General features: G+C 50.8%; 8 protein-coding genes across 8 annotated transcripts; 4 read left to right on the forward strand and 4 right to left on the reverse strand.

The window, feature by feature from the left end:
• Positions 1-370: 370 nt before the first annotated feature.
• Positions 371-2,284, reverse strand: COCVIDRAFT_12019 (hypothetical protein; the record flags this gene model as incomplete). Its single annotated transcript, XM_014705750.1, has 1 exon — positions 371-2,284. The coding sequence occupies one exon, from the start codon at positions 2,282-2,284 to the stop codon at positions 371-373; it is 1,914 nt and encodes a 637-aa protein (XP_014561236.1).
• A 909-nt stretch (positions 2,285-3,193) lies between these two features.
• Positions 3,194-5,232, forward strand: COCVIDRAFT_33635 (hypothetical protein; the record flags this gene model as incomplete). Its single annotated transcript, XM_014705815.1, has 2 exons — positions 3,194-3,434; positions 3,485-5,232. The coding sequence occupies 2 exons, from the start codon at positions 3,194-3,196 to the stop codon at positions 5,230-5,232; spliced, it is 1,989 nt and encodes a 662-aa protein (XP_014561301.1).
• A 568-nt stretch (positions 5,233-5,800) lies between these two features.
• On the forward strand, positions 5,801-7,864 carry COCVIDRAFT_33636 (hypothetical protein; the record flags this gene model as incomplete). The annotated part of the gene is made up of 4 exons (XM_014705816.1): positions 5,801-5,841; positions 5,980-6,363; positions 6,412-7,673; positions 7,725-7,864. 4 exons carry the CDS (start codon positions 5,801-5,803, stop codon positions 7,862-7,864), a joined length of 1,827 nt encoding a protein of 608 aa, XP_014561302.1.
• Positions 7,865-9,990: 2,126 nt separating this feature from the next.
• COCVIDRAFT_87109 (hypothetical protein) lies at positions 9,991-10,861 on the forward strand (the record flags this gene model as incomplete). The annotated part of the gene is made up of 2 exons (XM_014705817.1): positions 9,991-10,470; positions 10,595-10,861. The coding sequence occupies 2 exons, from the start codon at positions 9,991-9,993 to the stop codon at positions 10,859-10,861; spliced, it is 747 nt and encodes a 248-aa protein (XP_014561303.1).
• Positions 10,862-11,177: 316 nt separating this feature from the next.
• COCVIDRAFT_12022 (hypothetical protein) lies at positions 11,178-12,295 on the reverse strand (the record flags this gene model as incomplete). The annotated part of the gene is made up of 3 exons (XM_014705751.1): positions 11,178-11,474; positions 11,529-12,199; positions 12,250-12,295. 3 exons carry the CDS (start codon positions 12,293-12,295, stop codon positions 11,178-11,180), a joined length of 1,014 nt encoding a protein of 337 aa, XP_014561237.1.
• A 433-nt stretch (positions 12,296-12,728) lies between these two features.
• Positions 12,729-12,881, reverse strand: COCVIDRAFT_86820 (hypothetical protein; the record flags this gene model as incomplete). Its single annotated transcript, XM_014705818.1, has 1 exon — positions 12,729-12,881. A coding segment is annotated over one exon (153 nt), but the record flags the coding sequence as incomplete, so codon positions are not given.
• Positions 12,882-13,042: 161 nt separating this feature from the next.
• COCVIDRAFT_12023 (hypothetical protein) lies at positions 13,043-14,820 on the forward strand (the record flags this gene model as incomplete). Its single annotated transcript, XM_014705752.1, has 3 exons — positions 13,043-13,101; positions 13,161-13,531; positions 13,583-14,820. 3 exons carry the CDS (start codon positions 13,043-13,045, stop codon positions 14,818-14,820), a joined length of 1,668 nt encoding a protein of 555 aa, XP_014561238.1.
• Positions 14,821-15,421: 601 nt separating this feature from the next.
• Positions 15,422-16,219, reverse strand: COCVIDRAFT_12024 (hypothetical protein; the record flags this gene model as incomplete). The annotated part of the gene is made up of 1 exon (XM_014705753.1): positions 15,422-16,219. The coding sequence occupies one exon, from the start codon at positions 16,217-16,219 to the stop codon at positions 15,422-15,424; it is 798 nt and encodes a 265-aa protein (XP_014561239.1).
• Positions 16,220-17,161: the final 942 nt, after the last annotated feature.

A 17,161-nucleotide genomic window follows, 5' to 3' on the forward strand; every position in this document is an offset into this window, starting at 1 on the left:
TCTTCCTTAGTAATGATATTATTGTCCTCTTATGAATTGTTTTGCGCAAGGATTATATGCCATGAAGTTGGTTGCGAAGCATCAAGGTAAGCTATGCGAATGAAGACGTAAGAGAGGGAAGTAGATGGGCGAACCAAAGATAAAGCCTGGTCGGCTATGCAAGGCTTACGTACATACACAGCCCGCCCTCAACGCTTTTTGCAACTGCAAGGCTGCAACTCATCGAGGATTGAGTACCTGGCTGTGCTTACTAAAGCATGTATTTACAGCATCTATTGATCTATATTTCTACTGCAAATATGAACGGTTTCAAAAGTAGAAAACTAGCTACGTAAGGAGATCCTTGTCGACAAGGATCATGATCTAATAGCTAGCGAAGCCCAATCCAACTTTCGACTTCTCTCCCCACTTGGTACCGTTCAATCGCCTCCCCACTCATTATACCATGGATATAAGTCTCGCCCAAAAGCATGTAATGATCCTTGTTCGAGCTTGCTCTGACAATCAACGGTGTGGCGCAGCCTAGCATCACGCATATTTTATCTCCCGTCATCAGCGTACGAGTACCCAGACCAAGATATCCGTTACGAGTTGTAAAGATTCTTCTGTGCATCATAGCTTGTCCAATACTATGCTCAAAGGATGCCCATAAATGGTGATTCGCGATAGGTTCATCATGAACACCCATAGTTTCGGACTCGGATCCGGGAAACTCCAACAAGGCCTTGCCAACAACCTCAGCTAGGAATGTTTTTCCCAATCGAAGATTTCTCATACCATGCCATCGCTTCTCAATGTTCGAAGCGTTAGAATGAGCCTTGGTTGGCATGTAACCTTGCGGCTCGTTTAAGACGGCGAGATCTTCATCGCATTCCCTGCATTTCCTCGCAAAGAGGTAGCCGAACTCCCTAGGGGCCTTTTCGGGGACAAAAGGTGCTTCCTGACGGTATGTATCTGCGACGACCGTACGGTAAAGAGCTTCAAAGAGCTCTTCTCCATCTCCGTAAGCGCAGGTTTCCGACTGTGATTGGCGCCCCTTGCCACATTCGAAGCTCTCACGGCACCATGGATCAAACTGTATACCGTCGATGGTATCAATCATGATACCTTTTGCATAGAGAGCGCTTCCATCTTCCGAGAATCTCACATCAGGCACCGTGTTCCCAGACGCTCTATAGACAGGCCAACCGCCATCCCAAGAACACTGCAGAGGATAGGCCGGATTCGAAGTACCCCAGTCTGGCAACCACGATGGCAATTTACTGGTGCGACCATTGAAAGATAACCCAGCATTGCAGATGATCGATAAATCTTTCTCCTTCTCAATATATGCTTCTAGGAACCTCCGACAAATGCCATCAAAGGGTGCAGTGTAGGCTGGAGAACAAAGCGTAGTGGCTTTGTCTCCTAATAGGCCATATTTTGCGAACAAGATATCCCGAGAATCGGAGGCAAGGGTTTGCTTAGTTAACCACAATAGAGGAAGTACTTCGAGCTTCTTCCCTGTCTGCATGAAGATGCGCATGCGCGACAGGAACAGAAAAGGATCCAGCATACGCCCTGTCAGTCCGACTCTCTTATTGAGGTCAGTCGGAAATACAAAGGCCCAGTATTTGGTAATCAGTCGTTCGACGTTCGTAAATTCAGATTCTGAGATCGTCTCATCTCCGCATGCGAATTCCACCTCTTTTGCTAATGCGACTTCCTGGATTACCCACGCTCTTTTCCACCAGGTGCGTTTCAGCAAATGCTTTAATGCCATCCATGAGTCGTAGTATCGCATTTCAGCATAGGCTAGGAATGCCCGCTTCGGGTTTGCCATTGTGTCACAGCGGGCTAAGAGCGCAAGAAATCTCATCGCAAGGTCGCTGTCACTTGTCGCGGGGCCCAACCATACCAAGACACGTGTTGCTTTTCGGTACACATCACCCATCATCTTGACTTGATCCCCTCGCTCTTGTATGTTTCCTTGATCAATGCACAGTGCATCTACCCATATATTGCTGACTTTTCGTTTCCGGAGATAGTGTAACGCGGCAGCCAGATTCCCGGCTACACTCAGCTGCATTCCGTTGATGCAAACAGACTGGTTTTTATGGTAACGGTTCGTCGCGCTGTATGTAATAGGGTCGCCCCAGGTGTATGATAGCGCTACATAGTTGATGTGTATATTGTGTAACGAGGCTCTGACTAAATGACCATCTAGAGGAAGTTGTGCACTAAGTTCAAGGATACGGATTTCCTTTTTGGCATTAGAAAGACCGTTAAAAGGTACAATATTCATTGTTGCAGTAATATAGGTGCGAAGAGACCTAAAGATAAAGATCCCCTAGTTCTATCATGTATATACTAGCAGCGCGGAGTTCTATTCCGAGCCATATGTATCCAGACACAACCACTACCATCGCTTGCGTCAATAGATGCTTTCACGTGGTACGTCCGCACGCGCATAAGTCGGTGCAAGCTACAGAAATAGTCTAATCAATACTGGAGAGCAAGCCTCAATCCTTCAGAGCAGACGAGGCTGACCAATGGTAAATTTGAGCAGAAATCCTTTCTAGAGAATGACACCGCACAAAGTGCCGTTATGATCTGCATCCTAGCTACATTGAGCTAATCGTACCGCTCAGCTCTCTTGGCGAATTACCTAGCCTTAAGTACCAGTAAAATGAGGTGTCTGGTTACCTGTCAGCCTTGTTGGCTGCCTACCTCCCCTAGTGCTGCAATGGAACTCTACCGGCCGCTTTTTCAAGTAAAAGTATGGCACCTGGGCTACGCTATAGTAATTAGAGAGGTGCTTGTTGTAGCGCCGTTCTTCGTTAACATTTAAATACACTATGCCATACTAGAGTATGCCCTACCAAAGTTGAATCCAGTCTGACGTTGCACGAGAAGCCCTGGTAGCCTGGGTTTAGGATGTTGACCCCCACGAGTCTCAATAACAATGGCCAGGCCCCTAATGCAAGCCTTCTCCACATCTGCAGGCTGCGCACGAGCCACCTCCAAAACGCCAAGACACTAACGCGACGCGCGCGAATCTCTCGACTGTGACGTTGGCAGCCAGCCTGGTCGCAACTTTGACATCTCCCTTCACCTATATTTTTTCCAAAAATTTGGGTTCCCATCAGATACTAGTTGTCTATGTGACCACTATCTTACCAAATTGACCACTGCTAAACAGACCGACCCGGCAATGGCGGACTACAATAAGCAGACAGTCGCGCAGCTGCGACAGATACTAAAAGACCGAGGTATACCAAGTACGGGCCTGACACGAAAGGCGCAAATTATCGAGAAACTTGAGGAGACAGACGGTGCTCTGGAAACCCCCGATACGCCTACTGAGCCAACCCCACAGGTTGAGGAGGAAGTAAGCGCGAAGCAAGCCACCCCCGAACCAGAAGTACCTGGACCCGCGCTTGCAAAAGCTGGAGGTAATTATATACTCAAAGAGCTGATGGGATCGGCGACTTACCAGAAATAGAGCCCGAAGCGCAACCTGAACCCGAATCTGACACTACACCTGTACCCGTAGCGACGACAGATTCCCTGCCAGAAACAGTATCACACATAGACAGCGACGTTCCATCGCCAGAGCGGACCCAAGCAATTGAGCACCCAGCAGAAGCTGTCACTGAAGCCGACGAGCCGGGTTCAATACAGCCAGCAGGAATCTTCAATGCGCCCCCTACGGATCCAGACAGTGTAGTGGGCCCGGCGGTTACTGAGCCTGCGGATGCGGAGGTTGAGGATGGAAACGAAGAGAGGATTGTAAAAGATGAACTGCCGGAAGCTCCCGGCCCAGCTGCTGAGGCCCTGCGATTGGCAAACCATGACCCCGAAGCACCCAGAGATTTGCAAGACATCACAATGGACGAGAGGCCAACTTCGGCTACACTCAATGAACAAGAATCAGTGGAGAAGCCGGATATTGCCACTGAGTCTGAGCATTCCCCAGACGAGACATCTAGACTCAACACCGAAGAACTCGAGGCCGACTCTAAGAAGCGAAAGAGGCGCAGTGAGACACCGGAGATGAAGGCTCAAGATATCAGAGCCAAAAAGCATCGATCAAGCGAAAACCCTGCGCATGAGGTACATCTTAAAGAGGATGAAGATGTTGTTATGGAGCAAAGACTAGTGGAGGAAGATGATCGTGTCACAGATGCCAAACAGGATCAAACGAATGGCCACCACGCTGTATTACCAGAAGCAGACTCTCCAGTGGCCGAGACCGATGCAAAGCGCGAAAGAAAAGAAAAGGCAGCTCGATACAAAGACTTGGTAAAGTCTAGTGACAACGGAACACTACAGGAAGCCTTGACAGACGATCGACCGACGGTGCCCGCACTCCACCCAGTAACATCAGCTCTGTATATTCGTAACTTTATGCGCCCGTTGCGTCCGGAACCATTGCGTGCACACTTGGTTTCTCTCGCCTCTCCACCTTCTAGCTCACCCGACTCCACAATTGTCAAAGCTCTCTTCTTGGATGCAATGAAAACACACGCTCTTGTCTTGTTCAGTACTAAGACTGCCGCGTCTCGAGTACGAGCGTCATTGCATGGTTCGATATGGCCACCAGAGGGAAAGAGGAAGGAACTATGGGTCGACTTCATTCCTGAAGAAAGGGTCGAGAGCTGGATCAAAGAAGAGGAAGATGCAGTAGCTGCCGAAAAGGAGGCCCGTGCCAGTGGAAGGTCTACTAATCCGAAACGCTTTGAGGTTGTGTATCCCGAATCTAGCGATGGTTCAGTCACAGCAGTGTTCCAGGAGGTTGGTTCCAGCGCTCCCGCAAATGCACCAAGAGGCCCACGTGGAAGTGAAGATACACGTCGTCCGTCCGTCCATCAGCGGCCCTCAGTGCCGACAAAGGATGCTCGTCAAGATACCGAGGCCTCGTTCAAGACACTCCACGAACTGTTCGAATCGACACAGTCAAAACCACAACTATTCTACCTCCCTGTCTCGGATGAGATTTCTGAGATGAGACTGAAGGAATTGGATGCTGAGACAAGTCGAGACTGGGCACCAGGCGAGGTCAGAAAAGGAAGAGGCATCAAGACAGAGATGAAATATAAGTACAGCTTCGACGATGATGATCGTATCGTAGAGGTTGGTGAAGATCGCGGCCCATGGAGTGAAGGATACAGAGGTGGCAGAGCCGGTTTCAGAGGACGAGGCAGAGGCGGTGGGTTCCGTGGTCGAGGGGGCGACTTGTGGAGGGGATGAACAGGGGTGTCGTTTATATTGTGTATCAAACCTTGTATACTATACTGTATCCCATTGGATTCCGCTGCCCAGACAGCGCGTTGGTACTAGAATGGAAAAAGCCTCTCACCATGGCAATGTAGACCAACAATACGTACCATACCTTTATCTTCTTGTACAGGCCATTTTGGATCGTCATTTGAAGGTGAAAACACAACTCGGGGTGCTTCTCCTTATCACGTGTGTAGCCTGTCTGTGTGTCAAAATCGCTGCTCTACACGCCGATAACGACGCCAACGTCATCCACGTGAAAATTGAGCTTTTACTACGTCAGCAGTCAATCGTACCCTTCCTCAACACATCCTACACCGTCGGTGCTTTCGTATCATCTCTCCACACTTCGAGTCATGCTGGACCGAGCTGGGCGAGGGGTACCTCCGCAGACTTGCGCACGCGACTGCGGTTAGCTTCCGTGCGGCTACCTAGATCGTATTTGAGCCAGTCGCCCGCATCGAGCCCGCCTATCTCCAGCTCGACACGATCCCTTCAAACATTGGCTCCCGTGTACCCATCGCACGACTTTGGAGGGATGCCTTCCAAATCAAGAGGTTTAAGAACCTCTACGGGTTGGTATGTTACGTAAAGGATCTTGTTACTAAAATAAGCTGAGATGGCCCCCTTGTCTGGTGCGGCCGCGACTTGCACATATTTTCAGCTTTAAATTTCCGTGGCGTAATCAGATTCCTCACATTCACTAACTCCTGGTAGCTTGACGTGCCGTCAGCGCCGGGTCAAGTGCGATGAAGGCCGACCGAGTTGCCAGAATTGCGAAAGGGTCACCCGCGAATGTGTCTATGCCGAGAAATCATCTGCACCTCGGCAACCCAGGGCTTTGAGTGCTCGCAAGCCAGAAGAAGGCTCGTCAACTGGTACCGAATCGGTGCCGCCAGATAGCGACCCAGAAGCGAGTTGTTCAATATCAGGGAGCACACTAAGTCCAAAGACTGTGGCTCCCATCCAATCATGGATACCATTTCCCACCGGGCAATCAGTGCTCTCTGATAACATAATTCCCGACGAGGGATTCCTTCTCAATGATAGCTTTTTTAGTTTCAGAGATAGTTTGATAACCACTTCTGGTCCCAATGAATGGTAATATCAATCTACTTGTAAAGCTAGTAAGAAACTGACGCTCAGCAGGTATGACCGGCTAGCAGAAGACGCGATCATGTGCATGCAGGAGGCACCTCGAGAAACCTTCTTCAGGAATTTTGACTTCGCAACCCTGTCGAGAAGACAATCCCCTCTACAGTCCATTACCTTGGAACCCGGGGGTGGTCGTTTCAGCAATATGAATATCCAATCAATGAACATCTCGACCCAGCCGTGGAATACCCACACAAGGCTCGAACTGAACAGTGAAGAGATGGTGTATTTTTCACATTATGTGACTGTTGTAGCGCCGATACTGGACCTGTTCGATACCGAGAAGCACTTTGCCGATGTTGTGCCACATCTCGCTCTGCGCAATGTCGGGTTGCTCAAGTCCATCCTGGCAGTTGGCGCACGCCACATGAGTCTCTACCCGGACCACAACATTGGTAATGAGTCCGCATCGCAAGTACATCATCAACCATCTAGAGCACGTCGTAGTGTGCCAACACCTATGCGAATGATTGCTGAGCGGTTTTTCTTGGAGACACTACAGTACATATCGCAAAACTTGATATACCAGTCGTATACAAGTTCTCTAGAAATACTGACAACTGGTATCATGCTCTCGACATGGGTGATGTTTGGGGCAGGTACAATTTATGACCACAGCGAATGGGATCGCCATCTAAGAGGAGCTTTTTGGATCCAACAGAACACAGGCACGAGCGGAGAGTCTGCAAACGGATTGCAGCGTGCAGTCTGGTGGGCATGGCTACGACAAGATGTATGGGCAGCTTTCCGGACTGGGAGACCAGCACTTACTGTCCACCAACCGATTACACCGATGGCAGAACTTACATTAGAGGGGCTGACGACACATATCGTATACATTGCTGCCAAATGTGTACAATATGCGGCAACTTCCAAACAAGATGATATCGCTGGCTATATCGAAGCTGGAGAAACCCTACTTCGGATACTTGATGCATGGAAACAGCTTCTTCCACCATCATTCGATCCTATCCCTGTTGTATCCTCACCTCAAGTAACGCCACCGCCCTCGTTGGGAAAAACTCAGATCCAGCCCATATGGATTCATCCTCCAGCGCATGCTGCTGCCATTCAAACTTATCATTTTGCAAGGATAGTCGTTCTACTTAATCAACCTTCTACTGGCGGTCTCAATACGTATCAAACACGCTTCAAGCTCCTTCACGAAAGTACCTTGATCATATGTGGAATCGCAGTAGCAGATCAATCGCAAAATCTGCCATCAGCTTTTGTTAGCTTTCAAGCATTATATGCAGGTAAGTATACAGCGATGCGTTCACGTTGATCGAACACTAATAACATACTAGCTGCGCTTTGTGCTGAGACAAAAGAAAGGCAAGACGAGATACTAAAGATTCTTAGAGAAGTCTTGAGCATCGGCATGTTCCCCTCGGTCTGTATGTTGAATGACCTGGCCAATGTATGGGACCGCAGCTCGAGCCAATGACTCCATCAGACAGCTCACCTTGACGGATGGATATCCTAAGCCTGAAACTGAGGCCACATCTCAAGTGGGACGGCTTCTCTCCTGTCACGGACCAAATCATACCAATCTCCGCGTCTCAAGGATAAAAAAGATCATTGGTAGTCCGGTTACCTCGCGTCGAGCACCTATCAAACTTCAGATACGTTGATCCTGGCTCTTCTTAGCGCGGCTTGATACTCTTTTAGGACATCCGGTAACCAGTTCAATCTACCTCATCATTGTACAAGCAATCACTTGATGATCTGGCAACAATTGTATAAGCGTACCACCGCACCATCAGAAGTCAGATCACTTGAGACTTCTGGAAAATAAGGGTCCCTGCAGATAACCTCACGTGACTGGACATCAACCATTCTATTTGAAGTATCATAACGAATAGGTATCAAAAGGATGTCCATTGAACGCACGCCCCTCCTTGAAGACCTTCTTCGGCCTTTCGCAATGTCCGCGGCAGCGAGATCCTAGACGACCTCGCAATCGATACCGCAAGCGACACCGCAATTGTAGAGCTTCACAAGGTAGCTAGTCTTGTTCTGTCGGCCCAGCATCATCTTTGCGCCGAAGTATTCCCGGATATTCGTAAGGCAACGTACGATCCTACCAGTCGCGGAGGTATCGGCATTCCGAATCAGGGTTTTCCCTTGCAACTCTCTATTGAGAGTAAGTGGCTTACTTTGTAAGCATGATTACGAATTTGGCCATGTTAACGGAGTTTTCGGAGTCGCGAATAGAACTACTTGGAGACATGGTGTTGTTTTCTTTCGTACGAGGTCCTATTACCATGAAAAAAAGCGGCTTGTATGAGATCTCTGGAGCGTTCATGTATTATTAGAACGGGTTGGTGGGGTGGGTTTCATTCTCTTTGGCACTAGATTTTAGAACGCGACTCGCAATAGAGAAAGATTACCTTGGCAATTGTTATTTTTAGGATCCAAGATCGGGATTCTCCTCTAATAGTCGAAGCGTACAAACCAGACAGCTACGAATACAATGTAAACACAAAATCTGTCTATTGCCTAGAAAGGGTTCACGAAAAGAGATGGTGTCAGTACTCTGAGAACCAACTTTGGAGAACCAACAACTGGCTGGTTGATAGTGATTCAGCCTCTTCTCATGTTAAGACGGTCTACAGAAGTACAGCAATCGCCAGCCACGTTCTTTGCCAAACGCAGCCTTATGAGGATCCATAAAATCGCGCACTTTTCACAATATCTCGATAATCTCGCATCAAAATTGTCAATCAATACCATAAGAGTCAGCCGATCTCGCACAACGATGGAATGGGTGAAGAAGATCGCGATATTTCGTATGAACCCATCCCCTTACAGTCTCTGTTCTATCGTCTGCAGATTACTTTCTGTTCTCAGCAATCACTATAGGCTAAATGATGCCCACTGCACATATATGGAAGCCGTTACCTCACATGAAGCTTATAATTCGTCAAGTTTCACAGTACTGACGGACACAATACGCACTGCACAGCCTCAACCCCTTAACGAGCCGCTGCATGCGTCCTATTCCAGGCTTCCCCACATGGGGCTGTTTAACCACATATTGACACAGAAACCCCAAGTTGATCCGGATTGGTGCTGGAGATAGACTGCAGGACAGTGATGATCAGCCGGGCCGCAGAATGCAAGCAACATAGGATCCAGAAATAAGTGGGTAGATCACTGGTTACACGTCGAGTGGTGGCCGCCTGACTTCATCTCTGCTCACCAACTTCATACCAAACACCAACCACGCTCGCAACAGACTTTCTTCTCTATACGATACGACACGATATCGAAATTGCTATGCCTCCTCCACGGAATCCTTGACGTTGATCAAAGAGCGATATAGTAACGATTCACATGAACGTGTGAGACGATATGTCCAGCGGGCTTCTCCAACAGATATCCAGGTGATACACACATATTGCCTACAGTAGAGTTCCCCAGACTATCCAAATGGCATCTCTACCATACCCGTCGACAAGTATAAAAGCCCCATGAACACACCATCAACCACGATGTTGTCGAAAAAAAAACACGCAAGAGCACAGTAAGCAACCCAACTAAAAGCCCCCTCAATCCCTCACCCTCAAAATGAAATACACCACCACAACCCTCTCCCTCCTCACAACCCTCGCCCTTGCCTCTGCCCCAACAGACCCCCAGCGCATCCTCCCTCCAAACTGGTCCTTCACCCTCTCCTCCTTCTTCGGCCCAGGCTGCCCGGACACTAGCAAAAACACCTCATCCTCCTCCACAATCCGCACCACGCGCCCCACCCACGGCACCAACACAATCGACTTTTCAGAAATCTACTACTGGTTCATCGCCTACCCCTGGCTCCGCGTCGATCTCGCCTCCGGCCCGCGTCACACCTGGTGCGAAGCCACCGTCTCGTACAAAGAATTTGCGGATACAGAGGGGAAGGCGGAGGCGGAGAGGTATAGGTTGAGGGTGCATAAGAATGGGACCAAGGGGTTGCTGACGTATAGGTTGGATGAGGGGGTGAGGGTTTATTGGGATTTTGCGTATTATGAGGGGGGGGGGAGGGCGTTGGGAGGAGGGAGGTATGGTGTTCCCCCCTTTTTTTTCTCTTCTATTTCTCTTTCTTTCCTTTTGGCTTGTCGATCGTGTGACGGAGGGAGGGGGAGAAGGGAGGTATGACAGAATAGAGTAACTGACCTTGATACACACATAGGTTGCCGATACGATTGATCTAACGGGCCCCTTGCAATCCGGACCGCATGCCCAAGAGCACTATTCGAACATTAGTTATCCGCCTCAACTTATTCCGCAGAAGAAATGCGGGAGTGGGTTGTTTATTTTTCGTACGGAGCTGTGGGTGGTGGGGGAGAAGGGGCAGGTGGGAGTTGTGGAGAGCGAGTATGAGGATAGTGTGGAGTTGGGGAGGCAGTATTATGGGACGCAGCAGGGGTTTAGTTATGATTGGGAGAAGTGTGAGTGAAGATGGAAAGGGGGGTTGGTTGGCTGAGTTTGGGAAGTGTCAGTGATGTCGATTTTTCGGGTCTTCTTGTCGTAGTCGAGCAGATTCGTATTACCTTTTTCTATAAAATACGTTCTCTTCTATTCACCCAAGCAAAATGATACATGTGATGTATTTGTTAGACATCTATAGCACGCTTTCTCGATCGAGCTTTGATTGATCAATTGCACAATCACTGCCCAATATTTCTGAATAATGTACATAATGCTACAAGAATTGGTGCATGCTACACGTCATCTACTTTCATCATGCCATACATCGTAAAGGCGAAGCAATCTCACCGCTCGGCAAGCATATTCTTGATGGATCGCCAGTAACTGCCGTCAACCTCCTTTTGCAATTCCTCCTTAGCTAGCCACTTGAAGTCCTGAAGACCGAGCTTGTTCTCCTTCAGGTCGACTTGACCAGCCATGATGCGCGCCTTCATGAAGAAGGTCTTTGCGCCGTACTCCTTGAGGCTTCCAGAAGGTCGCGGCTCGCGATACTCCAGTTGGTAGTGGCCAATTGGCACGTGGCCGACGAGCCAGGTGTTCATGTTGACGCCACCGGTGCTGGTAATGATACGGTTTGCGGCCTAGGACTTTGTTAGCACACCCTCTCTTTCGTCCAAGTGGGGGTGGGGTCATACCCCATGTAGATGCTCATCCTTCAGGCGATCTTGTGGGAACTGCCATTGCCCCTCCTTGTTCTTCACAAGAAGATACAGCGTCCGTTGCAGCGCGCGGTTCAAACTCTTTGTGTCATTTTTCTGGTCTGCCTCTGTCACTCTCGGCATTGGCCTCTCTACAGGCTCACGCTCCATCTTGTTTGCGCCAGTGGTGTCTGGTGCATCTTCCAGACCAGACTGCTCAGCGTCCTCTAGCAGTTTTCCAACCTGATGTTCGAAATCACTCTCAGGTGCTCCAACAAGCAATTCATCATTCCAGGCCTCGTCTCCGTAACCCTTGTACCGTCCGATATCACGGGCGGGGGTCAGCCGTTGCTTCATCTTCCGTTTCCATTCTAGATCGGCCGGGGTTCGCTTCTTGACGTAGAAGTATCGTGTAAAGGGGAGTGCGAGTCGTTCATTCAGACGTTTTTGGTAGAGAAAAAAGGCGGACTCGAATGGATGCAGGTCGCGTGTTATTTGCGGGGGGCGGGACAGGACGACACCGGCATTGACAGCGTATGCGGTTGAAGGAGATGCTTGAGCAACCGGGGGAACATGCTGAGTGGTTTGGTCCGGGGTCTGTACAGCTGCAGCGGCGGATGCGTAGGTACGGGTGATTGTGTCTCTACATGAGCGACATATCGAGGGGCCTTTGTTCGTCAGCAACCAGGATGCGCCCAATGCCAATTGCGTTTCATACCGGCTCTCGAGGCCAGACGCCTAGTCGCCTGCTGTCCGGTGTTCATATCTCCCCAAGGCCGTGGCCGAATTACGATGCTGGCGCAGCCATCTCCAGACGTTGGAAAAGTTCGGGGAGCGGAAGTGCTTTGGGCCTAGCTCGGCATTACCTAAGCAGCTATGCCAATAACTTTTCTTTGCGCGCGGGCGCCATCGTTTCTTCTTCACGGCACTTTTCCTTATCTCCAGCATACTCGCACTCTCATGAGATGTTGGCCATTATTATGGTGCCCAGAGGAAGTCGAGCAATCTAAATTCGCTAGCGGTACCCTTACAAACTCTCCAGAGTACAGTTAGATAGTCATTGCTCACATTCTTGCATGCCCTCCAAGACGTGATGATTACGCGCCTGAGATGGACGGTTATTTTGTCCGTGAAGAAAAGACATGGACTGCTTCTCCGTAGCCAGTCGTCTACTTGTGCGTGAGCTTTGCTTGTGGTCTACGTACTGAAGTACTGCCTTCGCCCATGATAGAGGGAGTAACGGCATCTGCCCTGCCCTCCGATGCGAAGCCAGGCCCCAGAATAATCAGAAGTGACGGCATCTTGTCTGCTGCATCTGAGCCATAGAAGGTCCATGTAAATCCATGTCCAAACTGCAACCCTGACAGTTGTCCATGTCGTGAATTGTCGGTCATTTCTTCCCCCGATCCCCAAGTCTTGGCATCGAAATTTGGGACTGGACGCGTTCTCGCCGCGCAGACCTTTGGGTCAGGTAACCACCACAATCAAGATACCCCTCATATACCGCCGAAATGTCTCTCTCGATACCAAACGCCCCCAATGCCGGCCTCTTCAAGCAAGGCTATCAAAAGTATGCTTTTGCACAACCCCGCAATCACTGTAAACACTCAACTAACCACCCCGCAACAGCTACGACGCCGAAGATGGAGCCGTCATCCGCAACATCGATGCCTGCCGGACGATTGCCCAGACGGTCCAGACATCTCTCGGACCATATGGCCGCAACAAGATTGTCATAAACCACCTCCAGAAGATGATCCTCACCTCAGATGCGGCAACAATACTGCGTGAACTCGAGGTTGTACACCCGGCAGCCAAGCTCCTGGTCATGGCCAGCCAGCAGCAGGAGGCAGAGATGGGCGATGCCACAAACTTTGTCATTATACTGGCTGGTGAGCTATTGAAGAAAGCTGAGGAGCTGATCAGGATGGGTCTCAAGACAAGTGACATTGTCTTGGGCTACGAGAAGGCACAACTTGCCGCTCTTCAAACACTTGAAGGTGTGTGTTCCTGCAGACATTCCCGATACTTACAAAGCTGATTCAATTCAGAGCTCGTATGCGACAAGGTCGAGGACATCCGGTCACAAGAGCAACTGAGCAAGGCCATCCGCACCGTTGTTGCCGCTAAACAGTCTGGCAGCGAAGACTTCCTCGCTGACCTCGTCGCCGAAGCCGTTCTCGCCGTCCTCCCCAAGAACCCCGTAAACTTCAATGTCGACAATGTCCGCGTGGTCAAGATCATGGGTGGAGCTCTGGAGCAGAGCAAGGTGGTCAAGGGCATGGTCTTCGCAAGACAGCCCGATGGTACTGTGCAAAAGGCAACCAAGGCCAAGGTCGGAGTCTTCTCGTGCCCAATCGATATTTCGCAAACCGAGACCAAGGGCACGGTACTGCTACACAACGCAAAGGAAATGATGGAGTTCACAAAGGGCGAGGAGCAACAAGTGGAGCAGGCTATCAAGGAGCTCCACGACTCTGGCCTGAGGGTGGTTGTTGCTGGATCGACAATTGGCGAATTGGCCATGCACTACCTGAACCGTTACAACATCCTGGTCATCAAGATTCTCTCCAAGTTCGAGCTGCGACGGTTGTGCAGGGTGGTTGGAGCCACACCGCTCGCCCGTCTCGGTGCACCCATGCCGGATGAGATGGGCAGCATTGATGTGGTCGAGACACTGGAGATTGGTGGTGACCGCGTCACTGTCTTCAGGCAAGAGAACGAACAGACACGGACTGCCACTCTGGTACTTCGCGGTGCCACTCAGAACCACCTCGACGATGTAGAGCGAGCGATTGACGACGGTGTCAACGTAGTCAAGGCCATTACCCGCGACGCACGGTTAGTACCCGGTGCTGGAGCAACTGAGATGCAGTTGGTCGAGAGAGTCAAGGCTATTGCAGACAAGACACCAGGCCTGGCCCAGTACTCGATCCGCAAATATGCCGAGGCATTCGAGGTTATTCCGCGCACGCTCGCCGAGTCAGCTGGTCTGGACGCAACCGAAGTGCTGGCCAAGCTGTACGTCGCACACGCAGCACAGAAAAACCGCAAGGACGACGAGTGGACGGTGGGTGTGGACATTGAGAACAACGACGAGACGGGCACGCTTGATGCCAAGGCCGAGGGCATTCTGGACCTGTGGGTCAGCAAGATGTGGGCCATCAAGCTGGCGACGGAGGCAGCAAGGACGGTGCTGAGCGTGGACCAGATCATTGTGGCCAAGCAGGCTGGTGGGCCTAAGATGCCGGGCAAGGCACAGCAGGGCAACTGGGACCAGGATGACTAGAAAAAAAGGAATTGGTGTGACGAATAGCATGTGTATAATGACCAGGGCTAGACGCCATCAAAGCATTGAAATGGATGTGTTTCAGTCCCCACCTCGTTTCCACCATGCCATTGTGTGACACAGGTCGATAGTGGGCTCTTTTTTTTGAGACAGAAAGCATGTCTAACTAAATCATGGCTTGATATTCTATTGTTGTCCTTTTGCATAGCGCTCAAGGCTAGTAAAGTCTATGTAGCCTTTTTACAATGGGCTCTGGATATGGATGACGGGTGCCTCCTGGTGGGCCATACATGGGAAATAAATTTTTTGGGTATCGCATCTCTTTTTTTTTCTTTTTGCTTTCTTCATCTTCCACCGTCTGTCTTCTTCTTTTCTTCTTCAGAAGTGTGCCTTTCTTTCTTCCTTTTGTTTTGGTGTTTATTCAAAACGCATCCCTCCCCTCAACCCCCCAACCCACACCCAATTTGATGCCATGATATTCCCCGTTGTCCAGGTTATAAGTTCCAAAATGTCCAAAAAATGCGAAATGAAAATAAGAGAGAAAATCTCGTTGGGAAATATATCCTGAGATGTTCACGACCCTGTTGAAACAACAATGGACTTATACTTGTCCTATAGGGACTCCAAAATTCAAAGGAGGAGTCTTCAGTCTGACGCCGTCGACGACTTCTGTATTGTTATTACTCGGCTTGCGCGAGTCGGATGATGTGTTTCGGCTTAGCGGTAGACCTGGGTCTGCATCTGCTGCAGGTGGTGCAGTGGGGGGATCTGGTACGACCTCGGGCTCGGGTGCATCCTTGAGCCTGCTGAATCTGTCTTGGTCCTTTGCCACCTTTTCGAGTACGTCGTCGAGTACGTCGAGGGCAATGTGGTCACTTGCACCTTCCACAGGGTTCGTGGGCAGCATGAGGGGCCCGATGAGGGGCTGGTCGTCTGCTTGCATGCTTGGCTCCGGCTCGTAGTACTCTGTAGCAGGCGCTTCTTCAGGGGCGGCGGGCTCTTTGTCGGAGTGGACTGGGGAGAGAGCGCGGGGGATCAGTGGAGTGTGGCCGGCATGCAGCTTGTTTGCCTCGGGTAGCGGGGAGAGGATAGCGTGTGTGGGCGGCGGGGAGGGCAGGACCTCGTCGTCTAGCTCCGAGTTGGGCAGAGAAATGCGTGTTGGGAGTTCTGGGCGTTTCTGCCGCTTTTGGAGCAATCCTCCGAAGGATGTAGCGTGGGCATCGAGGGAGCCCAGTGGGTTAGGGGCTGTAATGGCGACCATGTCGTGTTGCTTGTCTGGAATAAGCTCGGCGGGAGGAGTGGTGGTGTCTGGGGCAGTGAAGAGAAGGTCAGGACGAGGAATGTCCATCTTGGTGAGGCCCGCCCATACGGTCTGGGTTTCTGCATGGGTGTATGTCATGGTGAGGTTACTGCAACGCTAGAAGGCGGTTAGCTGGCTTCTGCGTCTTCTAGAGGGCCTAGTGACCAACCTAGGGGTGCGTGACGTGCGTGGTGGCCGGAGGGATATGCAGAGATGCAGATATGTAGTGTTGGCGAGAGCAGAGGAGGAATGGCGGCAGCCCAGGCTGAGGGCGCCCTGCTCTGGCTTAATTAAATTCAAAAACGGGCACGAGTAAGCGTGGTGTGGTGGGTGGATCAAGTGTGCCCCAAAGCGAAACGCAGGCGTGTGGTTGCATCGCGACGTGCATCCAGCAACGACCCATGTCACACGTCATAGCCGCGCTCGTGCCTGGCGCTGCGTGGTGCTTTGTGTGTGGTGCATCGCCCGCGCCCGCCCCAGCAACCACGACTGCGGCTGCGGCGTGCATTTGCATTCCCCTCCATCCCCCCCCCTCTCCCAAATTCCCCCATCCCCAGGGGCCCGGCTTTGTCCTGCTGCTGCTGCATGTTTCCTGCATCCGCATCCGCATCCGCATCCGCCAAACACTCCCCCTCCCAAGCCACCCCCAAAACGTGGCTTGCGAGCTGGTGCAGTCCGCCCGCTAGCCAGTCAATCACCATGAGGTCCTTCTTGGCTGAGCTGGGCCCCGATATCATCATGCCCGGCCCAACCTCGCAGCCTCTCCCCTCCCAGATCCCCCCGGCCCCCAGCAACTCGAGACCGCTCCGGCTTTGGAATCCCCAGTTCTTGGCGGCACGATAACACTTAGTAGACTCCTGCACGTGAGACGGTATTGGCACTTCGTCATCAAGAGGCCCAAGTCCCAAAACCTGCCATCCATCCGTTCCCGGTCGCGGGGCTGAAGAGGGGTAACCCGTCTTCTTGGAAAAAAAAACATCACAACCCAAAGGTAGACGTCTAGAACGCAGCAAGCTGCTTTGCCTACCCTGGTTTCAACCA

The sequence above is a fragment of the Bipolaris victoriae genome, assembly GCF_000527765.1.
Source record: "Bipolaris victoriae FI3 unplaced genomic scaffold scaffold_6, whole genome shotgun sequence".
In the NCBI taxonomy this organism is placed as follows: domain Eukaryota; kingdom Fungi; phylum Ascomycota; class Dothideomycetes; order Pleosporales; family Pleosporaceae; genus Bipolaris; species Bipolaris victoriae.